The 16,857-nt window shown below is 47.3% G+C and overlaps 1 protein-coding gene across 2 annotated transcripts in view; it reads right to left on the bottom strand.

Moving 5' to 3' along the window:
* The window catches only part of CPNE5 (copine 5), an 87,187-nt gene that overhangs the window by 34,995 nt on the left and 35,335 nt on the right, over window positions 1-16,857 (bottom strand). Inside the window, exons 4-9 of one of the 2 annotated variants that reach the window (XM_031434815.2) lie at window positions 13,074-13,177; window positions 12,249-12,288; window positions 11,965-12,041; window positions 10,237-10,296; window positions 8,138-8,188; window positions 7,792-7,855 (exon numbers count right to left, since the gene is read on the bottom strand). In XM_031434815.2, the coding sequence (XP_031290675.1) occupies window positions 7,792-7,855; window positions 8,138-8,188; window positions 10,237-10,296; window positions 11,965-12,041; window positions 12,249-12,288; window positions 13,074-13,177 (396 nt within the window). The remainder of the gene's footprint in view (window positions 1-7,791; window positions 7,856-8,137; window positions 8,189-10,236; window positions 10,297-11,964; window positions 12,042-12,248; window positions 12,289-13,073; window positions 13,178-16,857) is intronic. The other variant, XM_010994473.3, reaches the window with a different exon arrangement.

Here is a 16,857-nt window from a genome sequence, read left to right on the forward strand (position 1 = left end):
CAGGCACCAAGCTGGTTAGAAAGGATAATATCTCACATTTGCCCCACAGAGTGCCAGGCCCTGAGCTAACACTTCGGAGGGTCTCCTTTCATCTTCCAACCCCACCTGGCAGAGCAGCCAGCCAGTGAAGCAAGTGGATTCTGCAGCCGGCTGCCCCAATTTGAATCCTGGCTCTACTGCTTTGCAACTGTGTGACCGGGAAAAGGAGGTAACCTCTCAGAGCCTCAGCTTTCTCCCTGTATATGGGGCTGATTGCAGCACACATCTCAAATGGTTGTGGTGAGAGCTGAATGAGATCAGTTTGGAGCAAAGTGCAGGCACATCACACCCTTGAGGTCAATGTTCATGCACACAGTTCATCACTATTTTACTGAGCGGCTCAGAGGGGTGAAATGATGAACCCAAGCCACCCCGGGCTCAGTCACCTAACCCCAGAGCCCTCACTGTCCACATGGTCTCATTCCCTCACAAGTTTGTGTGGTTCCTAGAGGACACTCATCACTTTCACATGTGCTGACTCACAAGCGGTCCCCTATCTCTGAGGTAGATATAGCTGGACCTGACTTCCCACTTTACAGCTGAGGAGAGAAGAGTACAAAGGAGCCACAGCCACCTGGTTGGAACCACAACTCTGCCACCTACCAGCTGAGCAGCCTGGGGCAAGCAATGTAACCTTAACATCAAGTTCTCCTTTGAAAAATGGAGTAATAATGCCCCCTGTGAGCCTCTTGGAAAGACTAAGGGAGCTGGCATATGTTAAGTACCAGTCCACAGTGTCTAGCACAGAGCAGTTAAAAGAATCGGAGCCAACACTTGCAGTGTGCCATCTGCTTCTGGGCTAACCCCGATGAAACTGCCAATGTTCAACTAGTGTTTACAATAAATACTATTGTTATTCCCATTTTAAAGCTGAGGAGACTGAGGCACAGAGAGGTTGACACCCTTGCCTAAAGCCACAAAGCTAGTAAGAGGATTGAAACAAGACAGTCTGTCTCCAAAGATTAATAACTGAGATTCCAAATGATGACCCTGAATCATCAAGATAAGTTTAATTATGTTCTGTAGCCTCAGTTTGAGAAGTCAGAGAAGTGTGAAATCCATTTTAGAAAGGCCTCCCCTGTGCAAACTAGTTAAAATTAAACAAACAAAAAAAGACTGGCTCTGAAATTCATCTAACTGGAAAAATCCACCAGTGAGCCACACCTCATCCCCCCGACTCCCCCACCCCCACACAGCGAATATATGTGAGGCATTGCTGGGGGCTTATTTTTTGTTCAACCTGATCTGCCCTCCCTAACACCGCCTAGACCCGAGAACATTTGCCAAAAGCCCGTTATGATAAACTGTATTGTGCCATTATCAAATCCAAGGGCATAAAACAGAACTTCAGAGAGCTTTCTAGGCTGTAACCAAGGCAGGCTTCTTCCCCAGTGGGTGTGCATCCCATGGGGAGTCCTTGAGGCAAGGAACATGTAACTGTACGGGGGCTTGCTTTTGAAGGTGACGCTGAGTTATGCCAATAGTCATATGAACTATGCTTTGACTGTTCCTCTTAAATAAGGGTTAATCATACACATGTGACCCCAGGAAGAGGCTGGGTAAGTGTCAATAAAACGGACTGGGCCAGCAAGATTTGGGAGCAGCAAATTCTGGCTGAAGGTCAGAGGTCCTGCTGTTTGACATCCTTAGCCTGAGAGTGGGGCTCTCTGAGCACATGAAATGCCTTTCTCAAAGTAGAAGCATCTCTGGAATCAACTGCAGAGAAAATAAAGCAGCTCCTGCAATGTGTAATTTTTTGCAATTTCTGCCTTTTCACCCTATCTTTTAAAAAACACATTAAATTCTTCTAAAAGCAGGATTTCCTCAATTTGCATCTTCCCACATGTTAGTCAGGCTGCTTGGGATACCACAGCAAACAACCTTTCTCTCTAGGGTGGCGGTCTGGCCCACTCTAGCATGTTAGCCTTCCCTGACCCAGGAGAGGGCCATGTAGGGCAGAAGTCAGGCCCAGAAGCCAGCAGGTGGGCTGAAGGCTGGGAGAAAGTAGCAACACCCAGGATGGGAGAATGGAAGGTTTGGATCTTGCTGGCAGCCCCCAGGGTCAGAGCAAGGATAAGGTAAGTGCAAAATTTAAGGGACTCCAAAAATCTCAATAATCAAAATAAAGATTTGAATGCGATAGTTTAAAAAAATCAAAATGAATGCAAAAATCTATGATACATATAATATCAAATATCTAAATAAAGTCATTTTACAAATGAAGAAACTGAGGCACAGAAAGGTCAAGTAACTTGCCCAGGGTCACTCAGCCAGTAAGCAATGGCATTTGGCCTGGATCCAGAGCCCAAGTTCTTAACCACTTTCCCCTACTGCTCACACACTGTACCCTAAGAAGCACTTTTAAAGAGATAGAGGAACCATGGTGACATTTATTGTCTTCTCTAATATTTGCTGCATTTTCCAAATTTCCTGGAACTAGTATATTCTTTTTTAGTCAGAAAAAAGAAGACATTAATTAAAAAGAAAAAGAATCATTAGCCACAACTATAAAATTTAGTACTTCAGCAGGAAGGAACACAACTCAGGGCTGAGGGCGACCAGTGACCTCTGGAAGGCTTCTGCATTCACAGAGAGGCCCAGAGCCACAGCTTGCCATGACAAGACAGCTGAAGTAGGAGACCTGAGGTACAGGCATTCAGCGATGGCAGCGAATATCCCCTAGGCTGGAGTTTATTCTAACACAGATAGTGGATATTGAAGTTGGCCTAAGAGACTAGGCCTGTCTGTACACATTGACTGTAATAACCATGTTGAGGTCAAGCTGGTTTTTCTCTGCTGTCTTAATCACTGACTTCTCAAGCAATCCAGTCAGTTGTGTATCTGTTGATTTGGTCATTCAGAGGCTGAAAACCCCACACGGGACCATTTTTCCTCCCGCTCATTGAGTCTGTGTTTCTGGGATACTAACCAAAATCAATCAACTAAGGTTCATAGAAAAATGGAACCATTCAGCTATGAGGATGTTCACTGCAGTATTAATTATATTGTTTCCTATAAAAGAACAGATTTCATATATTATGACCCATCCATACAATAGAGGAGTGATATGCAGCTTTAAATTTGTCTTCCAAGAATATCTGGTGACATAGGAAAATAAATCTGGATATCATTTTCTACTAATTATAAGAAAAAACTGTATACTTGTACACCCAGAAAAAAAAGCCTTGGAGGAAATGCATCAAAATGTCAACAATGATTATCTCTTACTGATGTTTCTACTCTTTGTATTTTCCAACTGTCCGTTTTGAAAATGTTATCTTTTTAGTATCTGGAAAAATGTTTTTGTTTTGTTTTCTTTTGTTCTGTTTTTTTTTTAAACCAGAATGATGATTTCTAAGTCCAAAACATTACAAACTAACTTTTTAAAAGGGTGATGTCTAAATGCTGGTTATTCATCATGCAGGACGCTTATAGCCGTGCTAGATGCACACAACTTCCCCCAACATCAACCTGCATATTTTGAGTCTCAGGAAACCTTCACCACTTCCTCCCACTTCACCTTAGCTCTTTCTTCTTATCTTTCTCCCTCCCTCCCAGGACCCTTCCTGAGTCTCCCATATGGAGACACTGGGCTCTCTCTGAAGTATTTCTTTAGAACAACGAGAGTTCTGACTTTATCAGGATTCCAGGCTGCTAAGCTCCCCACCCACAAGGTCCCACACAATCTGGCCTCCACACTCACCTACACCCTTGCCTCTCTGATGTCACTCATCACTCTTCCCCTGACTTCTGAAGCAATCCAATCAGTTGCGTATCTGTTTTGGGCCTTTGCAAGAGCTATTCTCTTTGCCTGGACCCATCTTCTTCCAAGTAGCTGCAAAGGCTCATTGCTTCATCTGTATGTATTTTGGCATACTACATAGTATTATCCATGAATTTTCCTTCAGGATAGTAAAGAGTGCTATAAAATATTTGTTATAAAAAAGAGGCAGTGGGTCTGACAGGGTTGAGGCCCACTGCTGCACTGTGATTGCTGTTGGCAATTTCTGTCTCTCATACTAAATTGGAAACCTTGGGAGGGCATGGACTGAGCCAAAGCATATTTGATGAAACGAAATGAATGAATACATGAGCAGGCTGGTGATACCTAAAAGGGTGGGAGGAGGGGCAGCTGCAGCATGAAGCTTTGACTCCCTTGGCTGGTGAGAGGTGAGCCACACTCTCACCAGTGTGTGCAGGGACCTGACTGGGAGGCACTGAAACTGTGCATCCAGCCAGGAACTCCTGGCTCCAGAGCAAGGCAGGTCTGGGTGCCTGGCAAGCCTAGGGATAGCTAAAGGTCTGGGGAGGGAAAGGCAAGGAGCTACCTGCTCCCTGCATCCACAGCACCCCACTGCCTCTCTCCAGAAGCCCGGCCACTCACCATGCCTGCTAAAGGCTATTAGCCAGACATGTACCATGAAGGCTCATGACTCCACTGGGTGAGGGAAAGGCTCCCTGAACCAAGGCCTGGGCTAGAATCCTGCAGTCTTAGGCAGGCACTTCAGCCCCTCTGCATCTGTACACTGGGTCACTCACACCCACCCAGTCCCGAAACAAGTGGTGACAATCAAATAAACATGAGAGTCTTGGTCAACTCTGAGGACAATGTAAATACTGGTCAGTATTATATGGGATAATAATTGTTTTACTGCTGAACATAACGAATTCTTTAGTGATTCAGAGGCTCTTCAGGAGATTAAAGTCATCACTGTCAACATGAAGTATCACTGAATAATATTTTGGATCAAATTCTGATTGTTGGAACTTTCTTGGTATTTAAATTCTAGATGAGCAGGGTTTTTCTATAACCCATCAAAGTATGCTAGTGACCTGGTGGAGTCCACTCTAATTCTTTGCTGGTCCCTGCCCGTCCACACCATCCCCATGGATGAAGGGAGGGTTTGTCTACTTCGGCAGAATGTATTCATTTGAGCAGGAAGCCCTGCTCTGGTGAAAAACCATCTCTCAGACTCCACCCTCTTCCTTTGATCCTCCCACTGAATGCTAGAATGACAGAAGCAAAGCCTTTCAGATGTAATTATTTTAATTCAGCCAGATGCTGGGAATTAGTCTCTTTTCCTTGCAAATATTCTAGGGAAAGACAGAACTCAGCCAAAGATGCCCCAAAAGAAAAGAAGCTGACAATCTCAAGAGGAAGGGAGGGAGCCCCCACCTCCACAAGCTGTGAAACAGCTTAAATCAAAGAAACTGCTGCCATCCCTGGATGAAGGAGAAGAAGGGAGGAGTGGGGAAGCAGGAGGAGGAGGGAGAGCCTAAAGGGTATTAAACACAGACTGTTTACCAATACCAGAAGACTAGACCCAAAACAGCACCTAGCATCGTCTAGAGCTTTAGAGATTCCAAAGCACTTTCACTTACATTACTTCATTTAATTATAAGCTAGGAAGGAAGTCACCAGCTGAGCTAGAAGTGTGGGGGCAAACTGAATTTAGGCTTTAGGGAATTCAGATTCAGTCCTTCCCAGACATCCAATAGAAGCTGAGCCCCTGTTAGGCACAGTTGCCTTCATGATCTCCTTTAATCCTCACAGCGCCCCTATCAGCCCCAGCAAAGAGGTGGAGAAACTGAGGCTCAGGAAGTTTGAAAAGAAGCTCTAGTCAACATGTCAGCTGGGTTCTCCCCCTTATCTGAACTCCAGTAGCGTCCAGATCGCCAGCACTAATAGGTGTAGGAGTTTTCATCATCACCTGCTGTTACACATTTGGTCTGTGCTTCCTACTCATTTAAGCACAGATTTATGAAAGATCCTCTGTGATCACCTACTGCACACCACACCCTCTGCTGGGAGAACATGTGGGGAAGGTTTAGTCCTGCTGTTAAGTTCCTCCAGACCCACCAAGGTAAACAGACAAGTAGAGAAATCAGACTGAGCAGTTGTGTTTGAGTTGATTTGGTCATTGCTATATGGCCCTGGCCAATCAATTCTGTGTCTTATTCCCCAACTAGAAGCCCCTGAAAGCAGAGTTTGGGACACTATAACCTAGTAGTTAAGGACCCCGGCTCTAGAATCAGACTACTTGGGTTCAGATCTCTTCTACCCAGTGGCTGTGTGACCTTGGGCAGGTCCCTTAACCTCTTTGTGAAATGAGGAGCATAATACATCAGATATGATATCATACTATGTAGTACATTACATATTATAATACATCAAATAAGCCGATACTAACTTAGCACATTGTGTGGTTCAGAAAAAATTGCTCAATTAATGTTGGCTAACAATTTATACCTCCATACATAACAGCAGTTCTCAAAGTATGGACCAAGAACCCACATGGGAGTCCATGAGGCCAAAGCTATTTTCATAATAATGCTGATAAGATGTGGAATTTTCTAGAAGTTATCCAACAGTGATATCATAACAGATTGACTGCAGAAGCAGATATGAAACTCCAACTCTTCTGTTAAGTCAGACATTAAAGAGATTTTTTAAAATATAAAACAAAGCACTCTTCTCACTAAATGACTTGTTTTGGAAAATACAGTTATTTTTCAAAAAAGATGTTACTTCTGCTAACCTGTAATGGGTTAAACTATTGTTATTTTTAAATGAATTAATACATAATTTTAAATGTTTCTCAATTTTAATTTCTCATATGGTAAATATTGATAGCTAATGGATACAAAAGCTACACTGAAACTTCCCAGGAAGGTCAGAAAATGCTATTTCTCCTCATCCCTCCCAGTCCCACTAACCTGAGCTGGACCAGCCCCATGGGAAGCTGGATTCCCAGGTTACCCCAGAATTGGCCTTGTGCTCACACTTTGCTGCCCCCTCCTTTTCTCCTTATGATTCACTATGTTCCCACCTGCGGCTCCTAATTAACCTAAGGGGCATGCAAGCCTGGGTGGTTTAGGGAAATGAGTCTGGGTTTTAGAATCAGAGTGACATGGATTAGAACCCTAGCTCTACCACTTACTGTCCTTGAATAGGTGACTTTGCCTCTCTGAGCCTCACTGTCCTCATCCATAAAATGGGAGTGACAACGGTTATCCTACCTCTTAGGATTGTTGTCAGAAGTAGTGATAACATAAAATGCCCACCACTTGACAGATAGTAACTGTCATCACTACTATATTTTATCATCATTATCAGCCATTGGGTCCCCTGAGCCCCTTCTTGGGTGCTCAGCTACCCCTCAGCTGTCCCCATCTCCTGCTTCTCCATGGTCCCACAGAAGAAGCAAAATCAAGGGCTGCTGGATGTTGCAGACTCAGGCTTCCCAACACACACACACTCCAACCACACACTCTTACTCCCTCAGCCCCATCCAGCCTCAATCCTACTCCAGAGCTAAAAGTGAAAAATGAGAACTAAATGCCAAGCACCCGGGCTCTAAGACTGAAGAGGCCTCTCTGCTTCCAGTGTTAGTGCCAAGGCATTCTTGGCTCAAGGAAGAGTGAGTGGTAGCCATGATGGGGAGTGGAAGGGACCCTGACATGGCAGTCAAGGGACTAGGGCCCCCAGCCCAGCTCTGCTGCTGACTGTGGGTGAGCCCCTTCCCCTTTCTAGGCCTCAGTCAGCTCAGCTGTAAAAAGAGAAGATACCTTGTGGACTTCTATGACAGTTGTGGATTTCTATGAGTCAGGTCAGACTGAGGAACCCTATCTTGCCCCGATCCCTCCAAGGACACACGTGGTCCTGTAGTCACAGGGAAGTCAGCCTGCCCTCTGTCACTGCCCCATACCCACACCCACCAGGTCCCGTCTTGGAGTCCCTCTGCCACTCACCCTGCAGTTGCTGAGCTCCTCAGCAGACAGGATGATGGTGCCACATTTCTTCCCTGGGACACCACTGGGAGAGGAGAAGATGAAAGAATGGCAAGTCAAACAAAGACAGAGACACAAGCCTGAACTCTCCTTGAATCAGCCCTCTGCATCCTCCCCCCACCCCCCACCATCCAGCAGATCTGTCCCAAAGCCCCTGAGAAGACAGAGTCTCCTGTGGACTAGGGCACTGCTTCTTGGGCCAGGCCCCCAGGCCTGGAGCTGCCCCACCCCCTTTTCCCCAAGAGCCCACCAGGAAGGGTACTGTCTGCAGTGAAAGTCCTAGAATTGGAAAAGCATCCAGACTCACCCGGAGGCTTCCAGACCAGTGGTTCTCAAACTTTCCATCCAAAGACCACTTCTGTGGGCAAAAGACCTCGTGGGCTAGCCACCCCACCCTGCACCCAGCTGACCCCCAGAGTCCCGGAACATTCCAGCTCTGAGCCACTCTGATTCATCGTGGGAGGGAGAACAATAAGAGGGAGTAAAGCAGAGGGTATACTCTTGGTGACAGCTTGCCAAGCCCTGTACCATGGCTACCTCCCCTTGAACTTCTTGGCTGGGATCTTTCTTGGGAAGAAAGATCCTGGCCAACCATGTGGCTCCTCCATGATGTGGGCAGCCAGGACATGAAGTCAGCCCACCAAGAGAATCCCCTCTAGGAGGGCAAGTTCCCAGAGTGGAGCTCTACACTACCTCTTCCCTGGGGCAGGAGGAACTCCTCCCACAGCACCAGCCCACCCTACTCCAGTGTTTGGGACTAACACCTAGGGGTGTCCCAGGGTAGCCAGGGAGAGAGAAGAAAATGGCATGTTGTCCAGGAGCTGTGTGACTTTGGGCTCATTACTGTACCTCTCTGAGCCTAGTTTCCTCACCTGTAAATTAGGTGTGATTATAGCATCCATTTTACTAGCTAAGATGCACACACACACAGTGCCTGGCACAGAGAAGGCCCTCAGGACCATCATTTCTCCCCCTACCCACTTTCCTTTACGACAGTGCAAAGCTGATAAAATCTAGCCCCACTCTTAGGCCAGCCTCGAGGAATATACTTTGAGAACCACTGATGGAGCTCTCCCCAGCACCAGCTCTTGGAGGGAGAGACTCTCAAACAGAGGAGGCAAGGGAGGCATGGGAGCCAGCCCCAGGGGCTGATGAGACAAACCCAGCTCTCTTCAAATCAGATGAGCAGAGCAGGGGCCACATCTGAAGGTTCCCCTGCCACAGGCAGGTGGCAGTGCCTGCCAGCTTGTCCCCCTAGACTTGGGCAGCTGAGCTGAGCACCCCAAAGCTCCTCCTCCCACCCCAATCTGGCCATTCCTCGTAGTAAAGATTGATTTGTTTGACCAGGGAGAATCCTCACACCAGCCTCCTCTGTCCAATGTTTTTCCATCTGTTCCTCTCTTTGCCTCCTAGCCTGTCTTCTATTTCTGATCTTTCCTTCCCTCCTCTCCAGCCACAATCTGCTCCCACCTGCTCGACCTTTCTCTCTCTTCCTCCCTCCCTCTGGTCTTTCTCGCCCTCCCTCTCTGTTTCTCTCTCTGATTCCTGCTCCCTCTCCAATTTCTGTTTCTTCACTCTCCTTGTAAATTATCATCTACACCCTTCCTGGACTGTGAGCATCCCTGAGTCCCACATCCAGCTGGTCTGGTGGTCAATCCAGCTGCTAGGACCCCAACTTCTGGGAGTCCTTAGCAAAGGCCAGTAGAGCCTCGCTTACTCATCCAAAATGCTCATCTCTAGAGGCACCTCCAGGCTGGTTCCTCCAAGCAGATGCTCCCTACCCTGCCCCCCAACCAGGTGAGGACACTCCCTCCAACCAGGAGAGAGGAGAGGGAAGGAGTTGGGAGGGTCTTCACTGCCATACTTGCATGAGGCCAGCCAAAAGCAGATGGTCAGGGTGGGGGCTGGGGGAGCAAGGCTAGCTCATCACAGCTGGTAAGCAAATGCAGAAAGTAAAGATTTAGCTGAATTTACTCTGTGAGGAGGTTGACATCCAGCAGTGGAAGCAATGGAGGGGAAGAGGGTGAGGTGGGAGAAGGGAGGGGAAGAGTGAAAGGTGGGAGGCGGGACAAACCAGGCCAAGGAGAGAGGAAGGGAAGGGAGAGTGCCCAGCCCCTGCTGCTTCTCAGAAATAGCCCCTACCTCTAAGCCCCACCCTGCTCCTCAAAGTCCCATGAGCCATTGGGGCTGGGGATGCTGGAGCTCTGCCCTGGATAGGGGGAGGGCCAGCTGCAGAGTGGCCAAAGTGCCTGGGTCCTTGAGGAGAGACCTAGGGCCCTCACTGTGCCCCTGGCCAGGGCTGAATGCACAGTGGTAGGAGCAGGGACTGAGCTAGGAGTCTCAAGCCCCCTCTGCAGAGCTGGCTGGATGTCTGAGGACCAAGGGCAGAGATGTCTGGTGACCTACCCATTGGACACAGCTGGCATAGGTTTGCCCGTCCTGGAATTCAGGCTGAATGCTCCTATCCTGTGAAGAGTGAGAGAGGAAGAGAGGGATCATGCCATGAGCTGAGCACCCCCATCCTAAGCACGCTTGGCATCTGGATTCTTGGAGACAGGTTTCTGTTTTGCATCAAACATCAAAACAGGATCAAAAGCCACAAGCCAGGAGAAAGAGAGGTCTTCTTCCCAACCTACCTCAGGAGTCCTCAAAGTGTGGTCCCCGGACCAGCAGCATCACAACCCCTGGGAACGTGTTACAATGTGTGATGCCTGCTACACTGAACCACTGTTCTACCTCTTTGAGCCTCAGTTTGTGGGCTGTGAAATGGGGATATTGCTGAGAGAACCACATGAGATCACAAAGGTAAAATACTGTCTGGGCCAGAAGAGATGCCCAGTGAAAGGAAGCCACTCACAGGCCTAGCCAGGGAGACAACTAGACTTAGACACATGAAAACTTCAGTGGGGCGAATAGGTCCCCCTCCTTCACCAACATCCAGAATCTTAACACTTTAGATCCTGCTTGCCCTTTAAGGGCTCCATCCCCTATCCAAGTCTTCCTTTATCCCTAGAAACTGTCCTTCCACTGAAGATGGGCCAGAGGACAGCACAGGAAACAGACCCAAAGACTCATGGGCTTTTTACTCAGGTATTTAGAAGCTGAGAGAGGTAGAAATATACTAACTTCTGGGATCTCAAATTCTATAAGCTTCAGAGCCCCCTAGACCTGGGTTTGTTCCCTGTTCTCAATAAATGATAGCTGTTTATCACAATTTTCTGTGAACCCAGAGGAGAAGACTTTTGGAGGGCAAGGAGGCCTTTCTGGGGGCTCTGAAGTTATCACACAGTTACTAGGGATCAGAAACAAGGACCTGGGAGAGAGACCACCGCCACCCACACACACAATACATTTTACAGTTATTGATCATGGTAAAGGGACAGCATCTAGTGTGAACTTGGCAGAAGCAAGTGGAGGGATTTTCTCCCCACCTTGCCCTATGACCTGAACCCTTGTCCCAGTCTGCCAGCCTCTCTTGCCTGGGCCCTGCTCCTGGGGCTTCCTGAGAAACAAGGACAAAAGAAGTCACCTCCACCACTTGGCCAGATCTGGCTGGTCCCTGAAGCCACCCTCAGGCACCACTGTGGGAAGCCTCAGGATAGCTCATCCCAGAGCCTGCTCAGTGTAATAGCTTTCCTCTAAAAGCACTTAAAACTCTATAATGCAGAATGTCAGGGTCAGGGTGGGAGGGGGAGGATCTCACTATGCCCAGCTCTGGCCTACAACAAGGTATGAACAATCTGAGGAATACTCTATGTGAGAAGACCCCTGGGTTTAAATCCCAGCTCTTCTACTTCCTAGCTGTGTGGCCTTGGGCATGTCACTTCCACTCTCTGGGCTTCAGTTTTTTCCCCTATACAATGATGGGGTAAGGGGCGAGTGTGGACTACATAGTATCTCGGGCCATTCTAAGGAATATGGGGCTCTAGTTACTGAGCTGGAGTTCCTTCAAGATAACTCAGCTAAAAGCCCTGCAAGGGCAAGGCCCATGGGGGTCTCCTTATTTCTAATCGTCCATTATGACTGGCTGACGGCTTTGCCCCTACTCTAAGCCAGCCCTCAGCAAGGGTGGGCAGGAAGTTGGCCCATCACTGAGGAAGCAACCCAGATAGGCCCCACTCCCTGTATACTTACGTGAGGGACTTCTCCAGGCGGCTCCCGGGGGACCCCACGATCTCTCCAAGTGTGCAGAAGGCCTGGCCCAGAAAATCCTGTACATTCAGGGTACAAAAAAAGACCACTGTCACCTACTCTGCTCACAACCATCCCACCTCTCCCATCACCCCACCCCTGAAGAATGAGGGCTCTGAAATGACAGGATGCAGCATCAGACACACAGTTTGTGTAACAGTGAAGCCCAGGGCCAACTCAGAGTTTGGCACTTTCAGAAGTGCTGGGCAGTCACTGGCAGAACTCACGTGTTTGGATAAATCAGGGCTCTTGGAGTCAACGTCATATCTGCATGGAACACAGAGAGACGGTGAAGGCAGCTGGGGCATCCTGCCCAAAACTGCCTGGCTGTTTGAGCTGATCCAGGACCCCTGTTCTCCCCAAAATGGGCACTAACAGAGTGGGTGTTTCTGGGAGTAATAGCAGGGAACTGCAAGTGGGAGCTTTCTAGGGTGTTCGACCTGTTTCGTCTCTTGATCTGGGTGGTAAATGGATGGCAAAATGCACTACGAGGGAGGGCTCTTAAGATTTGGGCACTTCACTCTATATATGTTATACCTCATTAAAAACTGAAAAAATGAAATAACCCTGCTCTGCCACCCTGGCTGGTTCACAGGTGCCTGAGCCACCTTGCTCTTCACTGCCTGTTCTCCCACCTTCCCAGCTAAGGTTCGGCAGCACTTTGAGCTCAGTACCTTGCCTTTGACCTTCCCTGATTGTTTCCCTTTGCCCAGGCCTGCGCAGCCTGCCCTCAGGCCTGATCACTCAAGATGGAGATGTACCTCTGCCAGCCACAGGCAGGCTGATCCTGTGCTGGGCACCTCCCTTCACCTGGGGCTGGCTCACCTGCTGTCTCCCCTGCAGCCCTTCCTCCATCATCCCCCTCCCTCCCCTCCTGGACTTCTGCTAATTGTTACTTTTATCCCAGGCCAATCCTGGGCTTCCTCTAAGATCACAGCTCTCCTTCCCTTCCCCAGAAAGGAAACTCCAGCCCCAACCACAGGTCCTTGTAGCCCCACCTCCCAGCAGTGTTTCCTCCTCCAGCTCCATCTTCAGCACCACCTTCCACTTACAAGTCAAAACGGAGGTTCTGCTTCTCCTCAAAGAAGTAATCCACGATGAATTTGCGCACAAAGTCAGGATTGAGTGTGTTGTCGATGACTTCGGTGCGTCCGAACTACAAGAGGAGATGGGATGTAGACCTCATGGCCAGGCTGGTGGGGCAGGGAAGCAGTGGGCTCGGAGCCCCTCAGTACTGACCCCAGTAGTGATGGACCCATGCCTCTCCCACCTCCTGACCCCCACCTCCCACCCGCAGTCAAGGGGAGAGCTCCCTGATCTAATAGTGGAAGCCTTGCTCTTATGGCTCCAATCTGCATCATCACTTTATTTTCCCTTTCTCTATCTAGTCTCCACCCAAGTGAGATGATTTTGATACCTGGGTACCTGAGCAAGCCCTTCACTTTCCCACTTCACTGCCTTTGCCTATGCTGTGTCCTCCACCTGGCCTACCCTTCTCAGCCAATGGCATGCCCTCCATTTCTTCAAGATCCGTTGTTAATGTTGCCTCCTTCAGGAAACCTTCCTGATTCCTCCAACCAGAGAATTACTTCTCTCTGAACCATCATTGAACTTGTGCCACCAAAAACCACTGAGTGATCTTAGAAGTGAGTCCTGCCCCAGTCAAACCTTGAGATGACCAAGGCCCTGGCCCACACCTTGACCACAGCCTTGTGAGAGACCCTGAAGGCAGAGGATCCCACAAAGCTGCACCCAGATTCATGATTCCGTTGTTTAAATGGCTAAACTCTGGGCTAATCTGTTACTCAGCAATAGATAACTAATAAAGAGACTTAATTTTCTTGGTATCCTCTGCAACATATACTCTAGAATTTTGCACATATTTGACACTCAATAATTAAATCCCATTAAACTCCCCAAATGGCTTAAGGCAAGTCACTCCCTATTTTGGGTCATCAGAATCACTTGTGTTTGTTAAAACACAGATCAGATTGTATGCTCTGATTCAGTGGGTTTAAGATGAGGCCCGAGAATCTGCACTTCTAAAAACATAGGTGATACTCATGCTGGGACCTCCCTTGGAGAACCACTGGGCTAGACTGTGAGAACCCAAGGCCGTGTGGGGTTATCTGGGAAGCCCTAGATTTGGCACCCCCCCCCCTTTCCAACCAACCCCTTGTTCCTGTCAATTCCATCAGCTTTAGCTTTAGATTTATCTCTCCTCTCCTGCCTCCTCCACGGTGGCCTTGGTCAGGTTTCTTCACTTTCTCACCTCAATCCCTGCAGCAGCCTCCTCCTCCTAGCAGGTCCTGCATGGGGTCCAATTGCTAATGTTTAAAGACTCAGCTCCCCAGAAGTCCTGCTCCCCAACTCCCACCCCCAACCCTGTGCTCCCATAATCCTCTTCACATCCCCACAGCTGCACTCATCACATCCCCTGGTCATGGTCTAATGAGGCTCTTTCCACCCCACTCAACTGAGCTTCTCAAGCAATGGGAGGATCCAAGTTTTCCTCATGTTTGCAGCCCAGGACCTGATACATGTTTAACAGAGTCACAGCCTCACTCACAGATGATTATAGCACCAGAAACTGCGGTAAACACTTTGCACCATATTTACCTTATTTAATCTTTTTATGGTAGGCTTCCCCATATTATGGATAAGACAATGAAAGCACAGAGTAGCCAGGTAATTTGTCCAGGGTCACATGGCTAATAATTGCTGACTTCAAGGTATAATCCAAGCATTCTGGCTCATGCTCTCTAAGCCATGTTGCCCTACATGTAAGGTCCCCAGGGCAAGGACGGCAGAAGCCCACTGCTCCCAGTGACTGCTACATAGTAGGTACTTAGGAATTGTTGAATGAAGTAAGGTGGAATGAAGAAATGGATGAGTGGACTTGAGTCCCAACTTCATCACAAGCTAATTATATGACATCATCAGAGCCTTTCAAAGCCTCCGTTTCCTCATCAGAAGACGGAGAATAATACTACTTGTCCTGCTTGCTTAAGCACTTTTTGTAGGTGGGTGCTGGGCTACAAAAGTAAAGAGAACATGAATCTTGTACTTAAGGACTTCTCCATCCCAGGTGGCACAGTTCATACACAAATAATTACAATACAGTATGGTAACAGTGCTAAAAGAACTATATCAAAGGTCTAAGACAGGGTGTTCCCCCTTGGCTGGGGAAGTGTAAAAGCTATTAAAATGTAGAAAAAAGCAGATCACTGGGTGTCCTGTTTCACATATTAGTCTAAGTATCTGACTTCATAAAGTTCTGCATCTTTCATTATCTCTGAGCTACTTTAAAACTGTGTCAATTATAGAAAGCATAGAGTAATTCAAGTGATTCTTATCCACAGAAGTGCAAATAAATTTTGCTCAGTGGAATGCAATTGCTTATTTGATTACTACCCTGGGGATACTGACCAATTTTGCATCTATTTTAAAATTCATTTCAGCATACCTGATTGCCAGTACGTGTGTGGTGTTGGAATTATTTAAACCAGTTGTAACATCTTATGGGTTCCCTCGTTAATTAATAAGTTGAATAAATCTTGACCATGTGCTCATTTTGTATTTCTATGAGAATCATGATTCTATCTTTTAAGAAAGGTATCCTTTAACAGAAGATTTTCAAAAATACCCATGCTCAAGCCCTACCACAGGCCAATTAAATCTGAATCTCAGTGGGTGGGGCCTGAACAACTATTTTTTTTTAAAGTTCCTTAGGAGATTCTAAGATGCAGATGGAGTTGAGAACCTCTGATATACAAGAATATAGCATGAGGAAGGAAAAAAACTAACATTTACTGAGTCCCTATTGAATACTCAGTAGATCAAGCAGATGATTAAGTTATCTCATTTGATTCTCACAAAAACCTTGAGTTATTACCCATTTTACAAGTGAGAAAACTGAAAATCAGAGAGGTTAAGTAACTTACCCAAGGTCACACAACTAGGCAGAGCTGGGATCTAGACCCAGATATGTCTAACTCCAAAGCCAATTTGTATTTCATTTAACTGCCAAGAGTCCTCAAGTATTATGAAAGTCAAATAAAGATGAGGTTTACTTCACAAGCATTTATAGAAGCCTCGCTGTGCGCAAGGCCATGGAGAGGACATGGGGAGTTGAATAAGACAGGGTTCCTGTCCCATTCCCTAAATTCAATAACAATTTTTTTTAATGTATGACCCTGGTTCCAAAATAGTTCCTATATTTTCCTCTCCTGCCCTTTCTAATTCTTAATACCTCCTATCTTCAGATGAAAAGAAAATTTCTCCTCATAGCTTTCTAGAATGCAGACACTCCAGGTAAACACCCAGGTTCGAGAGAATCCTCTCTTAAGGAAGGGACTTACCTCCTCCTCAGTACCCTTTCTCTCACTAAAAATCCCTCCAGCAGGATTTTATATAAACCCCAGCCCAGAAGGAGCAAGTATTCCTTTGCGCAGCCCCCCTCTTCCCTCCACTCCTGGCAGAGACGCCAAGGATAACACCCATTAGGGAAGATGACAGAGCTGCTTTTAAAATGGCACTCGAAGCTTCAATAGAGGGGAATTCCCTAGAGATTGGTCTCTGCCAGAGAGGAAAATGGAGCTCCCCTGGAAACAGGACAGGGAGGGGGACTCCAAGGGCATCCAGTATCTCCTAGAGAGGGAAAGGGGGCAAGTGAGCCAGGCTGGGCAGTGATAAATTACCAGGACCAGGGGTAATTAACATATGCACATCACAAACAACTGCAAAATCTTCAACCCAAGGCGTTACTAAAGATGTTTTATAGCCTTCATTACTTGGGCTAATAACAAAGAAAAAGAAATATGAAAACTTGGATTT

The sequence above is a fragment of the Camelus dromedarius genome, chromosome 19 (genome assembly GCF_036321535.1).
Source record: "Camelus dromedarius isolate mCamDro1 chromosome 19, mCamDro1.pat, whole genome shotgun sequence".
Classification (NCBI taxonomy): domain Eukaryota; kingdom Metazoa; phylum Chordata; class Mammalia; order Artiodactyla; family Camelidae; genus Camelus; species Camelus dromedarius.